Here is a 19,387-nt window from a genome sequence, read left to right on the forward strand (position 1 = left end):
CTGGAAAAAGTTTTGCCAACAGCAATTTGCCAACAGGAAAACAGCTGATCAAAAACAGCTGGTTGGCATTTACGCAAATCACAAAATTGAATTTGATGGTTTGGAAGTTAAAAATTACAAAATGCGACTAATTAAACTTGTAGGAAATAAGTAGTTATTTGTTTAATCAATAAACTGTGTCGATTAGTTAAATATGCTTTATTCACGAACAGTTTCATCGGTCAACTGACTTAACAGAAAATATAATACAAGTACTTAGCTTACAAATTACAAAGTGAGCAAAGAAACGATTGGAAGATTACAGTTACATACTTGAAAAAACGCAATAGATTACACTAGTTACTAGACCTTTTCGTACAACAGAAACTTAACTACAAAAAATGTATTTATTCCGCAACATCCCGGGCCACCCTGAAACGGTGTTTCAGCAAGTCGGCAGCACCACAATCTTAGTAATTGGTCGAACCATTTCTCCAAAGGCAGTCTTCAGCTTTGCTACCCGCCATCCTTGCCGGGATATATCTCGATGACCTTAGCTAGTAACCATCGGGCAGGGGGCACATTATTCTCCTTCACGATCAACAGGCTTCCTACCAACATGTTTGGAACGCTCTTCACCCACTTAGGCCGTTGCTGCAATGACGTTAGATACTCCATATGCCATCGTTGCCAAAAGCCCTGCATCATGTTCTGAACGTGCTGCCAATAGCTGAGCTTATTCGGTGGAATTTCAGATAGCCTACCTTCAGGTACCATAGTGTATGGGCGACCTATTAAAAAGTGAGAAGGAGATAAATAGTTAGCATCGATGTCGGGTGCAGCCCCAAGTGGTCTCGAGTTGACAACTGCTCCAATCTGGGCCAACAACGTATGCATTTGCTCAAAGGTTAAAATAGTATTCCCAATGACGCGTCGTAGGTGAAGTTTAACTGACCGAACTGCTGACTCCCAGATACCACCCCAATGCGGCGCATGCGGTGGTATATAATTCCATCGTATTCCGTCCTTCGCCAAGGATGCGGAAATGATTTCATTGTGTTCTTGCGACATTAGTACTTTGTGCATTTCATATAACTGACGAGATGCACCAAGAAAATGTCTGCCATTGGCGCTAAATATTTGGGAGCACTTTCCACGACGGGACATGAATCGGTGTAACGCTGCTAAGAAGCCATCCGTGCTCAAATCTGTGGCAAGCTCCAAGTGTATAGCGGACGTTGTCATACACACAAATAAACATATGTAGCCTTTTGCAAATTTAGGTTTTCGACCGGGATATACCTTTAAGGTAAGTGGTCCCGCGTAGTCGCAGCCACTATTTTCAAACGGATACGCTTGGCGAACTCGAACCGCAGGAAGGTCCGCCATCATCTGNAAATAAACATATGTAGCCTTTTGCAAATTTAGGTTTTCGACCGGGATATACCTTTAAGGTAAGTGGTCCCGCGTAGTCGCAGCCACTATTTTCAAACGGATACGCTTGGCGAACTCGAACTGCAGGAAGGTCCGCCATCATCTGTTGTGTACATATTTGTCGTTGACGAAAACATTTCATACACTTGAACGTAATGCTTCGAATCAAGTTTCTGGCACCTAAAACCCAATACTTCTGGCGTACAATGACGAATAGCGCCGACACACCCGCATGCAAGCTTTTGAGGTGTTCTTTTTGCAGAATTAAATACGTAATTCGATGCAACTTTGGTAGAACGATGGGATGAATAGCGTTGATATTTATCTCCGCGTTACGAATTCGCCCTCCAACTCGTATGAGGCCATGTTCGTCGACGAATGGGTTGAGTTTAAAAAGCTTGGAACGCGAACTCAACTCTTTTCTGCACACCAACCTCTTCCGATCTTCTCGAAAACAATCTTGAGCGTATTTTTCAAGTAGTCGCCTTGCATCTTCAAACTCACTATAATTCAACGGGCCAACCCTGTTTTCTCTTTTATGTGGATGAAAACGTTTGATAAACCGCAAAATGTAAGCAACGATTCTGACCAGTTTATTCCAAGAAGATGATCTTTCAATAAGATCGGCAAGTGAATGGTTATTCTCTGGAGTTGTTAGAATTAAGCTCACGGCGTTTGATTTAAATTCCATTGCTGCGCCGTGTGCAAGTCATTTAGAGGGCTTCGATTTCAATAATGCATTCTGAAAAGGTATTTCGCCCCTTAGCCAAAGAGGGCCATTCCACCAAATATCAAAACTGGACAACTCAGCCGCTAGCATACCTCTGCTAGCACAGTCAGCAGGATTTTCCTTAGACGCAACATGATTCCAACGACGGCGAGGCAGGATCTCAAGAATTTCCGAAGTCCAGTTAGCAACAAAGGTTTTGAGCTTCGCAGGAGAATGCGAAAGCCATGATAACACGATTGGCGAGTCGCACCACGCATAAACAGAAATTTCCTTGTGTGGCAGTGTTTCTTTAACTACATTAATGAGCCGCGCAAGCAGTAACGCCCCACATAGCTCCAGGCGGGGCAAGGATATTTGTTTCAAAGGTGCTACCCTTGTTTTAGCAGCCATAAGTGACACATGAAAAACACCATCTTCATCCTTAGTGCGGCAGTAAACAACAGCTGCATACGCTCGCAGGGATGCGTCACAAAATCCTTGTAGCTCTAGCATTTTACCGGATGGCGTAGGCACAAAACGTGGTATGGAAAAATTCGTTATATTCTCCATATCTCTGCGATATTTCAACCATAACTGCGATTGTGATGTGGGCAACGGCGTGTCCCACTCTAAATTCTGCAGCCACAACTCTTGAAAAAGGACTACAACAGGTGCTAGTAAGCCCAACGGAAAAAATACGCGACACACTTCTGACAACAACTGTCGCTTACTGACGGTAGGCGAATCTTCAACACATACCTTGTAGGCTAGAGTGTCTGCTACTGGCCTCCAAAGCAAACCGAGAACCTTTGCTGTATCCTCCTCCGTGCACTTCAAAAGGCTCTGATCTCGTTGGCTTATACTTAGGTGTTGACAGTTAGAAACCCATTTGCTTAATTCTTAACCGCCGCATGCCATTAGCTTGCATAGTTCATCCTTCACCTGAAGGAGTTCCTCTTCCGATTTAGCACCGGTTAAGACATCGTCGACATAAAAATCTTCTGCGAGTATTCTTGATGCTCGCGGATACTTCTCCAAGTAATCTTGTGAAAGCTGCTTCAGGACTCTTACGGCTAAGAACGGTGCGCATGAGGTTCCGTAAGTAACAGTGCAAAGCTGGAAATGCTCTATGGGGTCACTCGGGCATTCTCTCCACAAGATTCGCTGATAATTGCGATGCTTTTCGGCTACCCAAATTTGGCGAAACATTTTTACAATGTCGGCCGAAAACACAAACCGATGCAACCGAAAACGAAAACAAACAGCGAATAGATTTCTTTGAATGTTCGCGCCTGTGCTTAGCGAACTGTTGAGTGTGACTCGGTTTGTATCTTTAAAAGATCCATCAAATACAACCCGCAGCTTTCCCCCCAGCACTGGGTGATGCGGCATATAAAACCTACTCCCATCATCAACCTCGATTTCGTCAGACCGCAGCTTTCTCATATGGCCTTGGCGAGCGTACTCGCGCATAAATTCAACGTATTGTTGGCGAAGTGCATTATTTCTCATCAAACGCAGTTCTACGGTCAGAAATCGCGCTAAACAGCCGCTCATTGTTTCTGAAAATATGACCTTTGGTTGCTGAAAAGGTAACTCTACTACGTACTTGCCGGTCTCAGTTCTAAAATGCGTGTTAGTGAAGTGATGCTCTGCATAATCGTCTTCGCTGTTATGTACTGGCACATGAGTCTCTTCAATCTCCCAAAATTTTCTTAGTGACTGGTCGACATCAGCAAGTGTAACGAGCGAAATAGTAGGTTGTACCTGAGGTAGTGGAATGCTGGTAACTATCCACCCAAAAATTGACGATACTGCGATAACATTGCCATGAGTGTCGTAGATCTTGTCCGATGTGATAACGTCTGACACGTACTGTGCACCAATTAAGATGCCAATATTTGATGTTTCATTAAACGAAGGGTCAGCAAGAGGAACTGCATTGAGCTGACTGACTGCTGACATTGTTATTGTTTCTTGTGGAAGCGTAGACGTGATTCTGCTGAGAACATGAGCTTTGACCTCTAAAATGTCATTGCCGACTCGAGATTTGATGCGGAGAGCGCAGAGTCCACGGGTTGTTTCAGCGTTGACTGAGGAGATACCCGAAACAACAACACGTGAATGTGAGCGTGGGAGAGCGAGGCTTTGAGCGCAGCGTTGGGTGATGTATGACAATTCGAAAGCGCAGTCCAACAAAACACGGCAAGTTTTGTATCGATGCCCTGCCGTTTGTACATTAACCACCGCTGTAGGCAAAATAAATTTACTGCTATCCCTAGACGAGCATTCAACTACGTTGGCATATTCTACTCCTAGAGGGCTACACGATGAGTATGGGCGATCAACATGTGACGTAGTTGACCATAGGCCAGGCGATGCAGTGGCATATACCGGCGAAGAGGTCGACGCTTGCGCTGACGGCGACGCAGTGGGAGTCTGCAGTACTGTAGTAGGGTGTACCAATGTATGGTGTCGACGATGACATTCCTTGCAGCGAAATTTGCTTGAACACGAATACGATGTATGTCCACTTTTGAGACAATTTGAAACAAAGCGATTTTCCTTTTATAAAATTACGACGATTTTCAAGGCTGAGTGAAGCAAATATTGGACATTTTGTTATAGTGTGGTCTGTCGAATTACATTTAACACATACTGTAGATACGTTAGTATCAGTGGTCAGCAATGCACGTGATTGCTGCTTGATAGCCTTACTAACGGCCTCGGATGACCNTATTGGACATTTTGTTATAGTGTGGTCTGTCGAATTACATTTAACACATACTGTAGATACGTTAGTATCAGTGGTCAGCAATGCACGTGATTGCTGCTTGATAGCCTTACTACCGACCTCGGATGACTTTGAAGAGCTGCTAAGTTTGCGACCGCTTAACTCCAGTTCTTCGCAACGGGAGTCCAAGAACTGTAAAAACTCGCCAATGGAAGGTATTGCATTGGCCTTACTATCGTTGATCCAACGACGCCGAGACTCTGGGTCGATTTTTGCTACCAATAAATAAATTAACCAGCAGTCGCGCCCACTTTCCTTTGAAGCCTCCAAACCTCGCACAACTTCATGAGCACCATCCGAGATTTTTCGCAGCAAGTTCGATTTTTTTTAATTAAACAAAAGAAAAATAGTCAAAGCTGGTCAAAACATCGCAATCCTATTTTATTGTAGACAATTGTATATACATACATACATATTTACATTAGACTGCACCACAAAAAAAAAATGCGGTTTTTCCGCGGGGATTACAAAATTTATTTATTAAATGAAAAATAATAATATAATTATCATTTCACAAAAAAATGAGCACTAGCTGCCAGGGCTTACGACTCACTGCTCTAATAAAATTATATTGACTAAGAATACGAAAATATTAGACAGTCAAGTGTAGGAAAGATATGAATTATTAGTTAGGATGTTAGTAAAAAAGAAAAAAAAATTAATAAAACTAAAGATGACCTAAATTAAAGTATTAGATTAACTTTCTAAGGCCTGTTTTGAATAGAAACTCCGCAACTTTGAAGATTTTTTCCTGGGAAGAGTCCTTGAGCATTTCCGAAATGAGTTGGTCCCCAAACATTATGTTTCTAGTTGCACTAAAGTTTGTGCATTCATCAAGAAGGTGTTTAACTGTAAGCGAAGGAGAGGTGCAGTAAACGCAGGATGGTACATTTGAACCATTTAGCAGATACGAGTGCGTGGCAATGGTGTGACCAATCCGAAGTCGAGTGAAGGCAATAATCTCGTTCGTCCGACAAGTAGACGGAAAGTGTGGTTTAGTGCCAGTTATATTGAAATTCGAGTAGTAGTGTTGCACACTACTCTATGAAGCTGCTCTCTGGTCTTTAAGGCGGTTGTTTATGTGTAAGAAAACATCTTTTCTCACCATATAGTTGAAGGTAAGTAATGGTTCGATTGCAACAGATTTTATTTATTTTTTATTTATTTATTTATTTATTGTCTATGAACATACAAAGTTCTTACAGACTAGCAAATAACTTACATATGTATAAATAAAAAAGAAATAAAAATGGGAAAAATTTACTAGCAAATGGTATACAAATGATTTAAAAAAGAGCCCTTCGGCAATGAGAAGTCAAGAGCTACCGAGTTAGCAATGAGATTAAGATCCCGTGTAGCTCGCGCAATTGGAGCATTACTCGCAAAGATGGTTTTGTGATTCTCCCCGTAGAAGGGATAAAAGTTGCGCAGGGTCCGCCGAGGAATATTGAAAGTAATCCTATTTAGCAAGTAGGGACAATCAATAAGTCCATTAATGATACCGTGTGTAAAAGATAGAGATAACACTGTCCTACGATTATTTAAAGTTTTTAAATTTATTAGCGATAAACGTGATTCGTACGATGGAATCGGGGTCTGAAATCTCAGGGAGCGTAGGGCAAAATTCAAAAATACTTTTTGAACACGTTCAATTCTATTACTGTAAAGCTGATTACTAGGTCTCCAAACAACAACCGCATATTCTAAATGAGAACGAACATATGATGTATAAAGTAATTTCATAGTATACGGGTCAGAAAACTTAGTAGCGTTCCGTCTAATGAAGCCAAGTACAGAGTAGGACTTAGAGGTAATATAGTTAATATGACATGACTACTAAATGAAAATTTGGAATTGAAGATAACCCCAAGATCTTTAATTTCAGAGACACAAAGCAAATCGCGGTTCGAAATACGATAAATGGTATTTAAGGGATTAAGTAGTCTGGAAAATGTAACACTAAAGGTCTTTTTGATATTGAGTGAAATACGAGATTTTAGGCACCATGTGTAAAGGCTATCGGGATCACGTTGAAGCAAGAATGCATCCGATGTATCCTTGACTATCGAAAATACTTTCAAGTCGTCGGCGTAAAGTAGGTAGTTAGCAAATGAAAAACAACTAGTTACGTCGNCTGATGTATCCTTGATTGTCGAAAATACTTTCAAGTCATCGGCGTAAAGTAGGTAGTTAGCAAATGAAAAACAACTAGTCACGTCGTTAATAAATAACACAAAAAGAAGAGGGCCTAGGATGCTACCTTGAGGGACCCCAGAAGACGCTAAAAAAGGCTCTGAGTTGATACCTTCAAGGGAAACTACGCACCGCCTATTACACAGGTAGGAATTAATCCAGTCCAAGAAAATAGAATGGAGCCCTAAGCAAGCTAGTTTTTCAATTAAAATCTTGTGTGAAACCTTGTCAAAAGCTTTTGAGAAGTCGGTGTAAATGCAATCCACCTGAAGGCCGGACGAAAGGGCCGCAATACAATACTCACTAAAAACTGTGAGATTGGTAGCAGTAGATCTGCCACCGACAAAGCCATGCTGATTATGGCAAACAAGCGATTTAACAGCAAAGTTAANACCTGAAGGCCGGACGAAAGGGCCGCAATGCAATATTCACTAAAAACTGTGAGATTGGTAGCCGTAGATCTGCCACCGACAAAGCCATGCTGATTATGGCAAACAAGCGATTTAACAGCAAAGTTAATCTTATCTTTAACTATGTGTTCAAAAACTTTAGAAATCGTTGAGAGCTTAGAAATAGGCCGATAGTTGCGAACATCATTTTTTTTACCACTTTTAAAAATAGGGGTAATGGTGGTTATTTTCCAATCATCCAGGAAAATCCCAGAGGAAAGCGATTTATTAAATATTAAACACAGAGGCTGAACCATCGCAGGGCAACTTTTTAATAAGAGAGCCGAAAGGCCATCAATATCCGTATGTGTAGAGGATTTAAGTGCAAGGATCCCCTTTGAAACATCCTCTGCGGAAAGACACAAGGAGCCAAAATCAAGCAATGAAGATATATCGGCTGAAAAATCCGTGTGAGAGTCCACATCATCGCAAACAAAATTTGATTTAAAAAATTTTGCAAACAAATTAGCCGCTTCACTAGGGGTACACGCAAATTTATCCTCAAGGAAAACCGCAGAAGGAATATTCGAACATGCCTTTCTTGCTTTGACAAAATTCCAGAAGCGCTTAGGGTTAGATTTAATGTCGGACTCAGCATTGCGTATATAATTATTATAAAGAAGTTTATTTAAATTCGTAAACTATTTAGCGTAATGTTGATATTTAATAAAGAGCGAATGATTCTTAGTTAGTTTAAAGTTATTGTAAAGCTTATTTTTAAGATTTTTTAGCTTTTTTAGATCTTTAGTATACCAAGGTCGTTTATATAGTTTTTTTTTCTTAACTGGTATATTCCGTAAGCAAATTTCACGCATAGTAGTTTTAAAAGTAGAAAAAGAACTAAAGATATCCATATCCGAAAGTAGTTCACTCCAATTGGTATTACTTATTAAGTTATCCAGAATTTTAAAATTACAAGCAAAATAGTTAAACGATAAATTATCATCGGAATATGGAACAGCAAAGTTATAAAACTCAACGTATAAATCTAGAGAAACATGGTGCATACCAGCCGGAGTAATGGAGGAACCACTTTCAGACAAGGTATAATTTATGTTGTCACTAACAAAAATGAGATCAAGAATCTTATTCAACTTATTAAAGAAATTGTTAATTTGAACTAGGTTAAGACTTAAAAGACTGTCAATAAAATACGATTCGTGCGCGGCACTAATATTATTTGGAATAAGGCCAGATTTAGAAAAATTATTAGATCACAAAACATTATTTAAATTGAAATCTCCAAGAACACAAATATGGTTTTCATTTACCTCACTTAAAGTTAGAGAGACAATATTGTCAGCATGTGCCTTATACAAGTCAAATGGACTATTTGGAGGAATATATGATACTATCAAATATAAGGAGCCACAAGACGTGGAGCCTTTGACACAAACACAGAGCTGGTCAAGCCGCGAGTCATCACAACGAAGTGTAATCGGGTAAGCCTGGAACCTACGATGTATGGCAATCAGAGCACCACCCCCACGAAAACAGCCCGTTTTAGCGGCATCCCTGTCTTTGCGGAATACGTTAAAAGTATTAGAATCAAAGAATTCACTGTCGAAAAAATCCGAGTTTAGCCAGGTCTCTACAATTACAATAATATTATAGTCCAATTGCGCACTAAACGCCTGAACCACATTAGCCTTCGTTCGCATTCCAGAAATGTTTTGGAAGTAAACTTTCAAACAAGGGACTTTCACAGGAGCAATAGAACTATTAACAGCAACATTCGATGTTAGTTGCTACACGGAACCAAAAACGTACATAATATATATGAATTTGTGCATAAGACGCGTGAAAATAATCATAAATATTGAACCAATGTACGACTTCATGCGTCGTATGTATCTTTTCATAAAATTTATGAACAGAGTTCTTAAACCATATCCACAAACCGAAATATAAAAACCATGAACTATAACCATAAAAGTTATGAATGCATTCATAATATTCGTGAGCTGTATTCACTACTTTTATAGGCGCTCCCATAAATTTTATGTACACATTCGTAAACTTTGTGAACAATATTCATGAACTTTATGAACATATTTATAGATTTTATGAACACATTCATAAACTTTTTGAAAGCATTCATAATATCTACGAAGTACGTTCATAGGCTTTGTGAACAGTGCACACAAACGTCATGAACAATATTTATAACCCTATGGAAAGTATTAATTACCTTTACGAACGATATCCACAAGTTTTATGAATAATATTCACGTAATTTATGAACAATATTCATACACTTTATGAATAATTTTCATAAAAATTGTATCTCAAAATTTCCTTAGAAAAATAATTAATCTGTATATATTAAATTATTTTTTATTTATGCGAACAAGTAACATATATATATGTACATTTTTATAATTCATTGATATCAACAGAAATAATGAGATAAAATATAAATATAAGCACATACATACATACCCTTCCGATCAGCTAATTAAGCCTTTGTTTATTTAATTTTTTATTATTTTTTCATAAATGTCTAAAAATTGTTGTTTTTACAAAAATTTTTATAATTCATTGGTAGAATTCGTATTAACAGAAATAATAAAATAAAATATTATGCATACATTTCCTTTGCGGACATTAATTGAATTCATTTGAGGTTTGGCTAAAATATTAGTCAAAACCGTCAAGTAAAATTGAGGGCAGATTCAAACCGTATTCTATATCGAGCAGATGCCGAAATAGAAAATTATTACCAATCTAATCAACTATCGCTGATGATGTAAAGAAAAAAGGTTTGTCCATTAAATTCGCTGTCACTAACAAAAATAATGCTTTAAAAGAATCTATATACTTATATGTATAAATAAGGCATTTTGTACTGATAAGGTAACTCCAATTTCCAATCAGAGCTCTGGAAGTCTTATTATCATTTAGGTATTTAATTACAAAATTGTATCACGGTTTTATCCCAACTTCAATTAAAAACCTTCATTAAATTAGGATGACACGGTTGTTTTGTATTTACATACATGCATACATATCGAGCCCTAACCGCCAAAACAACGTAAGCGACATTTTTTTCAAAATTTTTTTTTTGATGCAGAAATATTCCTAGAGCATTTAGATGCATTTCTGTCGGATAGGGCTCGATATGTATAGAAATTCATGAAAATTTTAATTATTATTTTTTTTTAATATACATAAGTCTGATTTTTTTTATAAATAAATATGAAAACTTTTTATATGCAATAAATGTATAGCTTATGTACACACACTTGTGGTCAGCTTAATTAAGTTAGGTGCTTGTTATACAATGCGCTAGACTTTTATAAAAAAATAATAAAAAAAGAAAAATAGCTAGTTCCTATGTAACTAACTTAATTATCTGACCAAAAGTGTACATTAAATTAGAAGTCTTCAAGTTCTTGCATCAGAATATTTATTTTCAAAGTTTTTTTTCCTTGAGGTAATGCTAGTTTGTAAAAGTAAGCTTCAATAAATGTCCAAAATGTTGTGGAAGCTTTAGGGTACTCCACATTAAATAAATAAAAGGATTTGAAACATATATCCATACAGCGTAAAAAGCTTTGGAATGGAATTTTTGTACCATCTAAATATAAAAAAAATTCAGTGAATTTTGAGTAATTGTTGTCTCCTACCGACAGGATAAAAGGCTGTATGTTTTCTTTACGTTGGCTTAAAAAATCAATGTAATCATCTAGGTTTTGAAGACTTTGTCCGACAAAAGCATACGATTCCTGAGAGTCCTTTATGGTGAATCTGATTGTACATCTTTTCCCAGTATTATCCTTTTTCATAACGTGTCCTGTAGGGTAAAGATATCCATGTAGGCACCAAAAAGTCTTAAAAGCAAAGGACGTTTCATCTAAAAAAATAGAGCAAAAATGTATGTATATTAGAAAATTTTGTTACCCTTAGAGAAAATTCTTAAAGTACAACTTACGAAATCATACCTTTTTCTAAATCCCCTTCGGACATAGAGCTGATAATGATTTTTGTGGCACCGTCCTTTAAGCACTCACTTCTCTTAAGATGTAAAAAGAGCTTCAAAACTTTTTGCTTCCAGTCAACAAGAAAATTATCATGATTGGGAAAAATCGTACCAAAGTCTAGATCAATCTGAAAACATCGAAAGTGTTAGTTTTTATAATATCTCAAATAGGGAACCTTAAATCAAAATCTTACCAATCGATATCCGTTCGGCTTTTTATACTCTGGCCAGTCTACGAAAACTTGTTGAATGCTATTAAATTTTTCCTTTATTTGATGAATTCTATAATTTGCACTGGCCTGCCAGCAGCTTTCGAATTCTTCTGCTGTCAAATTGTCGTATTTAAGATGCTGTATGATTTCTTCTGCATGATCATCGCGAGCTGAAAATGTACATATTCATAAATTTTATAAACTTGTAACGAACAAACTAGTTTTTAATTTCATTTACTAATTTTATCAGCTTTGGTATTTTCTTCAGGTACAGGAATTATAAACAAACGGTTTTTGAAGCTTTTTTTTAAGTAGCAATATTTGGTATACAGTTTTCCTCTCTTTTCGGTTCTGTAGAAGTTCAGCTTTTCATTTGGAAAAAGGCTTAGGATTGCGGGAAACAAATCATTAATAACTAAAGACATTATCGAGGAATTTGGTTCTTTATAAAAAATGTAGTTATCTGTTCGTTGGAAAACAGTTCTCCTTTAACTGTATAAAAAATACTCCTCTGGATGATTTAACCAACGTCGCTGGTGGCATTATTGCCATTTTCGATAGCTTTTCACCAGACGTAAGCACACCTTTCTTTAAAACAAAGTCTGGCTCCCTATTGATCACAATTTCATTTAAGATGGTGGTGTATCCTTTAGTTGCCAGTGTTTTTGCAAGAATATATTCTGATTTTATTGACTCAGTGATCCTTGAGCATGAATTTGTGATGCCCAAAAATTCAGATCTCAAGTCAAAATGGTGTCCAATTTTTGCTTCAACGAATCCTTTTAAAATATCCAAAATTGGATTCATTATCATATTTTTAACCATATTTGTTACATCCGTCGCGTCTTTTCTTGAAAAGTTGCTACGCCCATGCAAGGACGATGAAAATTGCAATACACTGACATGAAGGTCTTTTACCTTTTTGTCAACACTAAAATCTTCAGCTGAGACAATTTGCTGCGTGAAGGAAGTTGGTGGCGCACCGGCAGCTGTCGCAATATCTTCACTCTTTAAACCACTTGGAGCACTACTGCACCCTCTTGCAGGTTGTGACCACAATTCGTTGCTCGAATGCCTTTTCAGATGTATTTTTAAAATGTTTATTCCACTGAAAACTTGGTCACAAAATTGGCAGCTCAACCTATCTTTTGAGGTCAGAAGGTGAATTTTTTTTAGGTGATCAACATAATTGTCAATATTTGCGTATTCCTTTAGGCAAAGTGTGCAAATCATTTTTAATTGGTAATATTTAATAATTTCCACACGTTTTACCTGTTTATTTCACTAAAACTTGCACTTTTCGCAAAAACACACTTCACTTTTCTAATAACCAGCAAATTAGTGATGCCAACACTGCCATTTCTAAACCGGGCAAAAATGTTTTTCTTTTGTGTCCTTAGTAAAAAATTTGATAATTATCATTGCTAAAATTTAAATATATGTATATCTTATAAATGTGCAAAAACACTTAAGTTTTTTTTTTTATTGACCAAAAAATAAACTTTTTGGTTTTTAATGGTGCATTTATTCTGAACTTTTAAAAGAAAAGAAAATACGAAGCTTAAGAATAGGGGTCTACTTACCGAATTTAGAAATAAGTATTCCATCCATTCACATACATACATATTTTCCGAGTCCATGGCGTAAATATACATCAACCGAAATTTTCCTTAGAACACAAATATAAAGAATACTAAATACTTTATATTGAAAAAGTTATGATTTGACTTTAATTAAAGCCGCAAACTGAAAAAATTCGTACGATTTATGTATGGGATAGTTTTCGTTGTCGAAAATCCAAGTTTGACAAGAGATTACGGAAATTTATTCCAATATATAATAGAATGAAAAGAATTTTCGTTGAAATAATTTTCCCTTTTTGCCTTGTGTTATAATCAAGTTGGCATTACTGTTAAAAATGGATGCGTAGATGTTTGTGAATAGTTTTCAGAATCTTTGTGAATACATTCATACATTTTGTGAACGTATTCAGAAAGTTTGAGAACACGTACATAAACTTTATGAAAATTATTCGTAAGGATTATAGAAAAAGTTTATGAATTATGATTCACAAATTCCTTGAATGGTATCATAAGTCCTATGAATTTTTTCATACGTTTTACGTATAGTATTCCAAAATTTTATGAACTATGTAATATACTCTATGAAAATATTTAATGAAGTTTGTAGGAAAAGTTTATGACTTTATATTCAGAAATGTTATGCATATTTTTCATAGTTTTATTGAACAGTGTTCTAAGGTTACGTGAACTTTTTCGTAAAATTTGTTAAAAGTATTCAAGAAAATGGTAAAACAAGGTTTAAGAACGATTGTTCATAAATATTTCAAGCATATACATAACCCTTGTGAATTGCTTCATAGTTTCATTGAATAGTTTTAGAATACTTTGCGAACGTTTTCATAAGCTTTACGAAAACTATTCATAACAATTGAGAATACACCTCTAGAATGATAATTCACAAACTTTTTGAATAAGTTCATAAGCTTTATTATAAAAGCTTCATTAGTCTTATGTATTTCTTCATACGTCTATTGAATAATTTTAGTAAAATTGATGAATGCGCTGCATAAACGGTTTGTGAACGCTGTTCACGAAAATTTTATGAATTATTTTTATCCGTGTAGGCATGCTCATTTTCTTTTTCTTCGGTAGCATTTTGCATATGTTGAAAAGGTCGAACTTTGACGTCGGCTGGCCATAACGTTGGATTTAAAACCTTGTCGAGGAGCGTAGACGAAACACCAATTAATTTTCCTTAGCTTATTAATATCAGTGTCTTTTTTAACGAGAGGAAAGCAAGCAATTTGACTGCTATCAATTTTGGCGTTTTTCACTACATAGGAAGTAATATTTACGGCACTAACAGTAGGTTTGAAGGACGACAGATGGATCCATTTTTTGGATGCGACTACATCAAGATCAGTGCTTTTGTTGACACCAATGACGACGTCGGCAGTATTCTGTTTTTTGGGCTTTCTTCTTTGCATTCGCGACCACTGTGCAGGCGAATACCAGTTAGATTCAGCCGGTGGGAGTGATGAGCGATGTATCGACAGAGCATCAGCGTTTGGTTGAGATTGTACAGCAGGGGCAGAAGTCGGGGCAGCATAGTCATCATCAACCACACAAGCCTTGTTAGCAACATCAGCATAAGAAGCAAGTATTGAGATAGCGGGTTGATCACTCATTTGACCCGCCTTAGCTGCTAGTGTATCAGCAGACAACGTAGATGACGATGAGTTGTTTATTAGAGTAGAATCAGACAAAGAAGAAGACGACGAAAGGGCAATTCACATACAACTTTCCTCGCTTTGCTTGACAGTTCAAACTTTGACAACAAAGCGTGAAACGCAGAAGGTATGCTACAATAAACGCTTTGACAGCTTTTGCGTTCTCCTTTTCCTCCATATATTTTATCTGTAAAATAGATAACAATATAAGAATATGCATTAATAATAGCAATAAAAATTCCTATTTACTCTATTTTTGTCATTAAATGCAAATGCAAGCGCACGAGAAAAGATACATGTCGACAGCTGATTGCCAAAGCGGGCAAAAGTTGAGAGTTGCCCAAGATTTTGCTTCGTTTTGCTTTGCTTTGCTTCAAACGTTTTTTATGTGAGCATACTCATGCATATGCCTACATCGATCTTATATGTCAAAGCAAAGAACTATCAAGCAAAGCGAAGAAAGTTGTATGTGAATCAGCCAGAAGAGGTTTTTTGCTTGCTTTTGTTTCTTGCACTTATCACGTTTCTATTACGGCACTCGCATGCATTTACACACAAACGAAGATCTTTAACCTCAGCAGTGAGCAGGGCAAGGGCAGAGGCAATATCTTCGGTCTGACGTGTATGCATAGCTTTGATTTCCGATTGCAGCTCATCGGTTTTGTTTAACAAGAGCTGTTTGTCTGCATTAAGAGCACTAATCATTTGCATTGCGCGAGCATACTCAGACTTAAACGCAGCAAGTTCACTACTTAATGTAGCCAAAGAGATTTGCGAGCTATTCTCATTACACATTAANGCTATGTTTTCTTAGGCAATAATCGGGATCCGCATACAAATTTTGCACGCAAATTCAACAACGATATGATCCTGATAGAGATCTGGTTCAATTATTATCCCGTCTGTTTGTTTTGTTTCACTGATAATTCGCAAAGTTTGGTAGCCGTGACAAATGAATTCATACACAAACAGACATTCTGCCATTGTTTCTTATAACTTGCTTCAAATACATAGCCTTTATGTTATATGTACATTTATTTAAATAGATATCTCGTAAATATAATTTTTTCCAATTTAGTGAGGTAGTTTCTATAATTTGTTTATCCCCGTGCTAGTAGTATAAAGTTAGTGACACTGCGCTTTATAACCAAAGAAAACACGACTATTGTCGCATGTGTAAACGAAAAGAGAGTGTGGGTCGCTCATGTAACAGAGTGCATAAACTTATAAGATTATCTGCTTGATAAAGTTATCGGTTTAGATGAATACCACTATTGTTTTTGCATTGTTTACTTGTGCCGAGGTATGCACGTTAGTTACACTTATTGACATCGCATTCTCAATTACACTGTCCGCATTAGGCATTGAATTTGCATTGTCCATTTGATCCAAAGTATACGAGTGAGATTCGCTTGTTGTTATTACATTCTCATCTACACTAGCATATGGAGGAGGGGGGCGGATAGATCTGCGACGAATATCCGCACATATTTTGCAAAAATAATGATTTGCCGAGCTAAGTAGAAACTCAACTTCGGCTGACGTGACACCAACACAGCCTAAATGAAAAAAGTCATTGCACTTAGCACATTGCACTTTAGCTTTATCGCTTCTCTCGACTCTTAGTCCACAAATACAAGGCATTTAATTAAGTAATGAGTTTTTTTGTGTTTACTTATTTATTTATTTATATTTTAATAGCCATTTAGCTAGATAAAGTCACTGTTTTGAACACCTTAAGCGTGCAATAGCTCTGGTTCTCTAAAAGGTCAATCTAGCCCAAAAAATCACAGAGCGCAGAAAAAACACGTCCGCTTTCGCTCGCTTTCGCTTACTCTGCTTGCTTTCTGATCAGCTAGCTCGTTGCCTTTAATGCCGGCGTGACCGGGAATCCACATAATTTATTTATTATATTTGAAGACTTTCACTAAGTTGAAAAGTTTTTTATGAATAAACGATTTTATGAAAAAAAACCCCTTCAGATGACAAAACAGTTTAAGCTTAAGAAACCTGCATAAAGATATTAAAAAAAAGGTTTCAACGGAATCAATAATGAGATTTTTGATGGGCAAAAATTATGCCGATTTAGATTTATGAGGGATCTGGAATGGTATTTTCTCACCCTTTTTATTTCTTTTCAAAAAGAACCAGAGACCCAAAATAATTATTATCCTAATATTTGAGATCAAAAGCGTTCTAAGAGATTTGTTCTAAGAGATTTTTTTCGTCTTTGTATAATAATTATTTACGAGAAATATCTTTTTGTCTCGTGGGATGATTATTTTCAGATGGAAACTATTTACGTCTTTTCATAATAATTATGTGATTTTTATTTTTCTCGTCTCTCGGGATATTTATTGCAAGACGAATATTATTTACGTCTTCTCATAATAATTATGTGGGACTTTTATTTTTATTATTCATCGCGCGGGACGTTTATTTCAAGACGGAAATGATTTACGTATTTTCATAATAATTATATGCGACTTTTATTTTTCTCGTTTCTCGTGACGTTTATTTCAAGACGACAATGATTTACGTCCCACGTTTTCTCTTAATAGAATCGGTACGTGTACTGCCGATTTCACGAAATTAAACGCAAATATCTGCGAATTCGGTTACTGGAATTCGATTTGCTAACACCTGGCAACCCCTTTCAATAAACTTAAACCACGTAAAAGCAAAGCCCTTTAATTCGACACCACATTTTTGAAAATCGAACGAACGATACAGATTTGATGACATGAACAATCGTGGCGTTAAATATTTAACGCGTCAAATCTCCGAACTCAATTAAGAAGTTTCATTCAATAAAAGTCCCATATAATTATTTCGAGAAGGCGTAAATCGTCTCCGTCTTGAAATACACGTCCCGAGAGACGAAAAATAATAAAAATCCCATATAATTATTATGAGAAGACTTAAATCATATTCGTATTGAAATAAACGTCCCGAGAGATGAAAAAAATAAAAATCCCATATAATTATTATGAGAAGACGTAAATAGTTTCCGTCCTGAAATAAGCGTCCCGCGAGACGAAAACAACTTTTCCATTGTTCAGTAAGAACTATAAAACAATATTTTATTTTATTTCTTATAATCGTTAAGGTCTCTGAGAAGAACTCATTAACGTCCAATTTTTTTCAATATCAACACATCTTAACTCAACTTGGAATGACGCTCGTTCATCTTACCTTTCTCTTTCATACTTTGAATGTGTTTATTTGCAAAGAAATAAAAATGGTTAGAAAATACCAGGGACCGCAAATAACGATTATCTTTGAAATTTCAACTAAAAAAATTACACTGAAAGAGAAATGCTACGCGCATAAGGAGTAAACCAATATTATTACTCAGAATACCTTCAGCGGTACTGATATTTATTTTTTAATTTTTACTTATAAAAACCAAGTTTAATTATTATATTTTGAGTTTTATTTTTTACTCAGAAAATAATCGTTATGTTTTGAGTTTTGTTTTTTGCTCGGAAAATAATCGTTACGTTTTAAGTTTTATTTTTATTTTATTTAAGTTTAATGGTTATTTTCCGAGCAAAAAATTAAATTCAAACCATAACGATTATTTTCTGACCAAAAAATAAAACTCAGTTAATATCGATTAAATAATGGTTTTTATAATAAAAGTTATAACCGTACAAAGTTTGAAATTTGGGCTTATATGGTTTTTGTTAGATAAGGACCTGAACTTTAATAGTGAACCTTAAAAAGGCAAAAGAAAAGTAGTCAACACTGGTAAAAATGTCGATGTGCTATTTTTTGTCTCGGGCTGTACTTCATGTCAATGAGTTGAATAGAAATGGGTGAACAATTGGAAAAAATCAGTCCTCATTATTTTTTTCACAAATACGAAAAGTATGAATGCAATTACTTTAAAAACCAACTGAGCTAATTTTTTTTTAATTATTACCTATTTCTGTCGGCCGCTGTGGTGTAGTGGTAAGCAGTGCGCGCTTCCACTCCGCAACGCCTGGGTTCAATCCCCGGTGAAAGCAACATCGCAAAAAAAATACAGAAAAAAGGTTTTTTCTTAACAGCGGTCGTCCCTCGGCAGGCAATGGCAAACCTCCGAGTGTATTTCTGCCATGAAAAACAGCTTCTCATAAAAATACAATCGCCGTTCGGAGTCGGCGTAAAACTGTAGGTCCCTCCGCTTTGTGTGACAACATCAAGGCGCACAGCACAAATCGGAGGAGAAGCTCGGCCAAACACTAACATATGTGTGGGAATGGGAACGGGTTAAGGTAGAGATTGCAACCCGGCAACCAAACGGGAATGCGACCCTGCAACTCAACACTAGACTTGACGATACATAACCAACGCCGACAACAAAAAACGGGACTTTGAAAGAACTGGCGACAAAA

The 19,387-nt window shown here is 36.5% G+C and overlaps 1 protein-coding gene across 2 annotated transcripts in view; it reads right to left on the bottom strand.

Annotated features, from left to right (window-relative positions):
- Positions 1-12,608, bottom strand: part of LOC108364937 (uncharacterized) — a 33,743-nt gene extending 21,135 nt beyond the window's left edge. The window contains exons 1-4 of one of the 2 annotated variants that reach the window (XM_017618822.1): positions 11,991-12,608; positions 11,735-11,922; positions 11,503-11,668; positions 11,188-11,414 (exon numbers count right to left, since the gene is read on the bottom strand). In XM_017618822.1, coding sequence (XP_017474311.1) covers positions 11,188-11,414; positions 11,503-11,668; positions 11,735-11,922; positions 11,991-12,177 — 768 coding nt within the window. In that variant the 5' untranslated portion in view covers positions 12,178-12,608. Of the gene's footprint in view, positions 1-10,797; positions 11,415-11,502; positions 11,669-11,734; positions 11,923-11,990 lie in introns of those variants that run through there. The other variant, XM_017618821.1, reaches the window with a different exon arrangement.
- Between the last annotated feature and the right edge of the window lie 6,779 nt (positions 12,609-19,387).

Source organism: Rhagoletis zephyria, unplaced genomic scaffold (assembly GCF_001687245.7).
Source record: "Rhagoletis zephyria isolate East Lansing unplaced genomic scaffold, Rhagoletis_zephyria_1.1 Rzeph_scaffold_01717, whole genome shotgun sequence".
Taxonomy (NCBI): Eukaryota; Metazoa; Arthropoda; class Insecta; order Diptera; family Tephritidae; genus Rhagoletis; species Rhagoletis zephyria.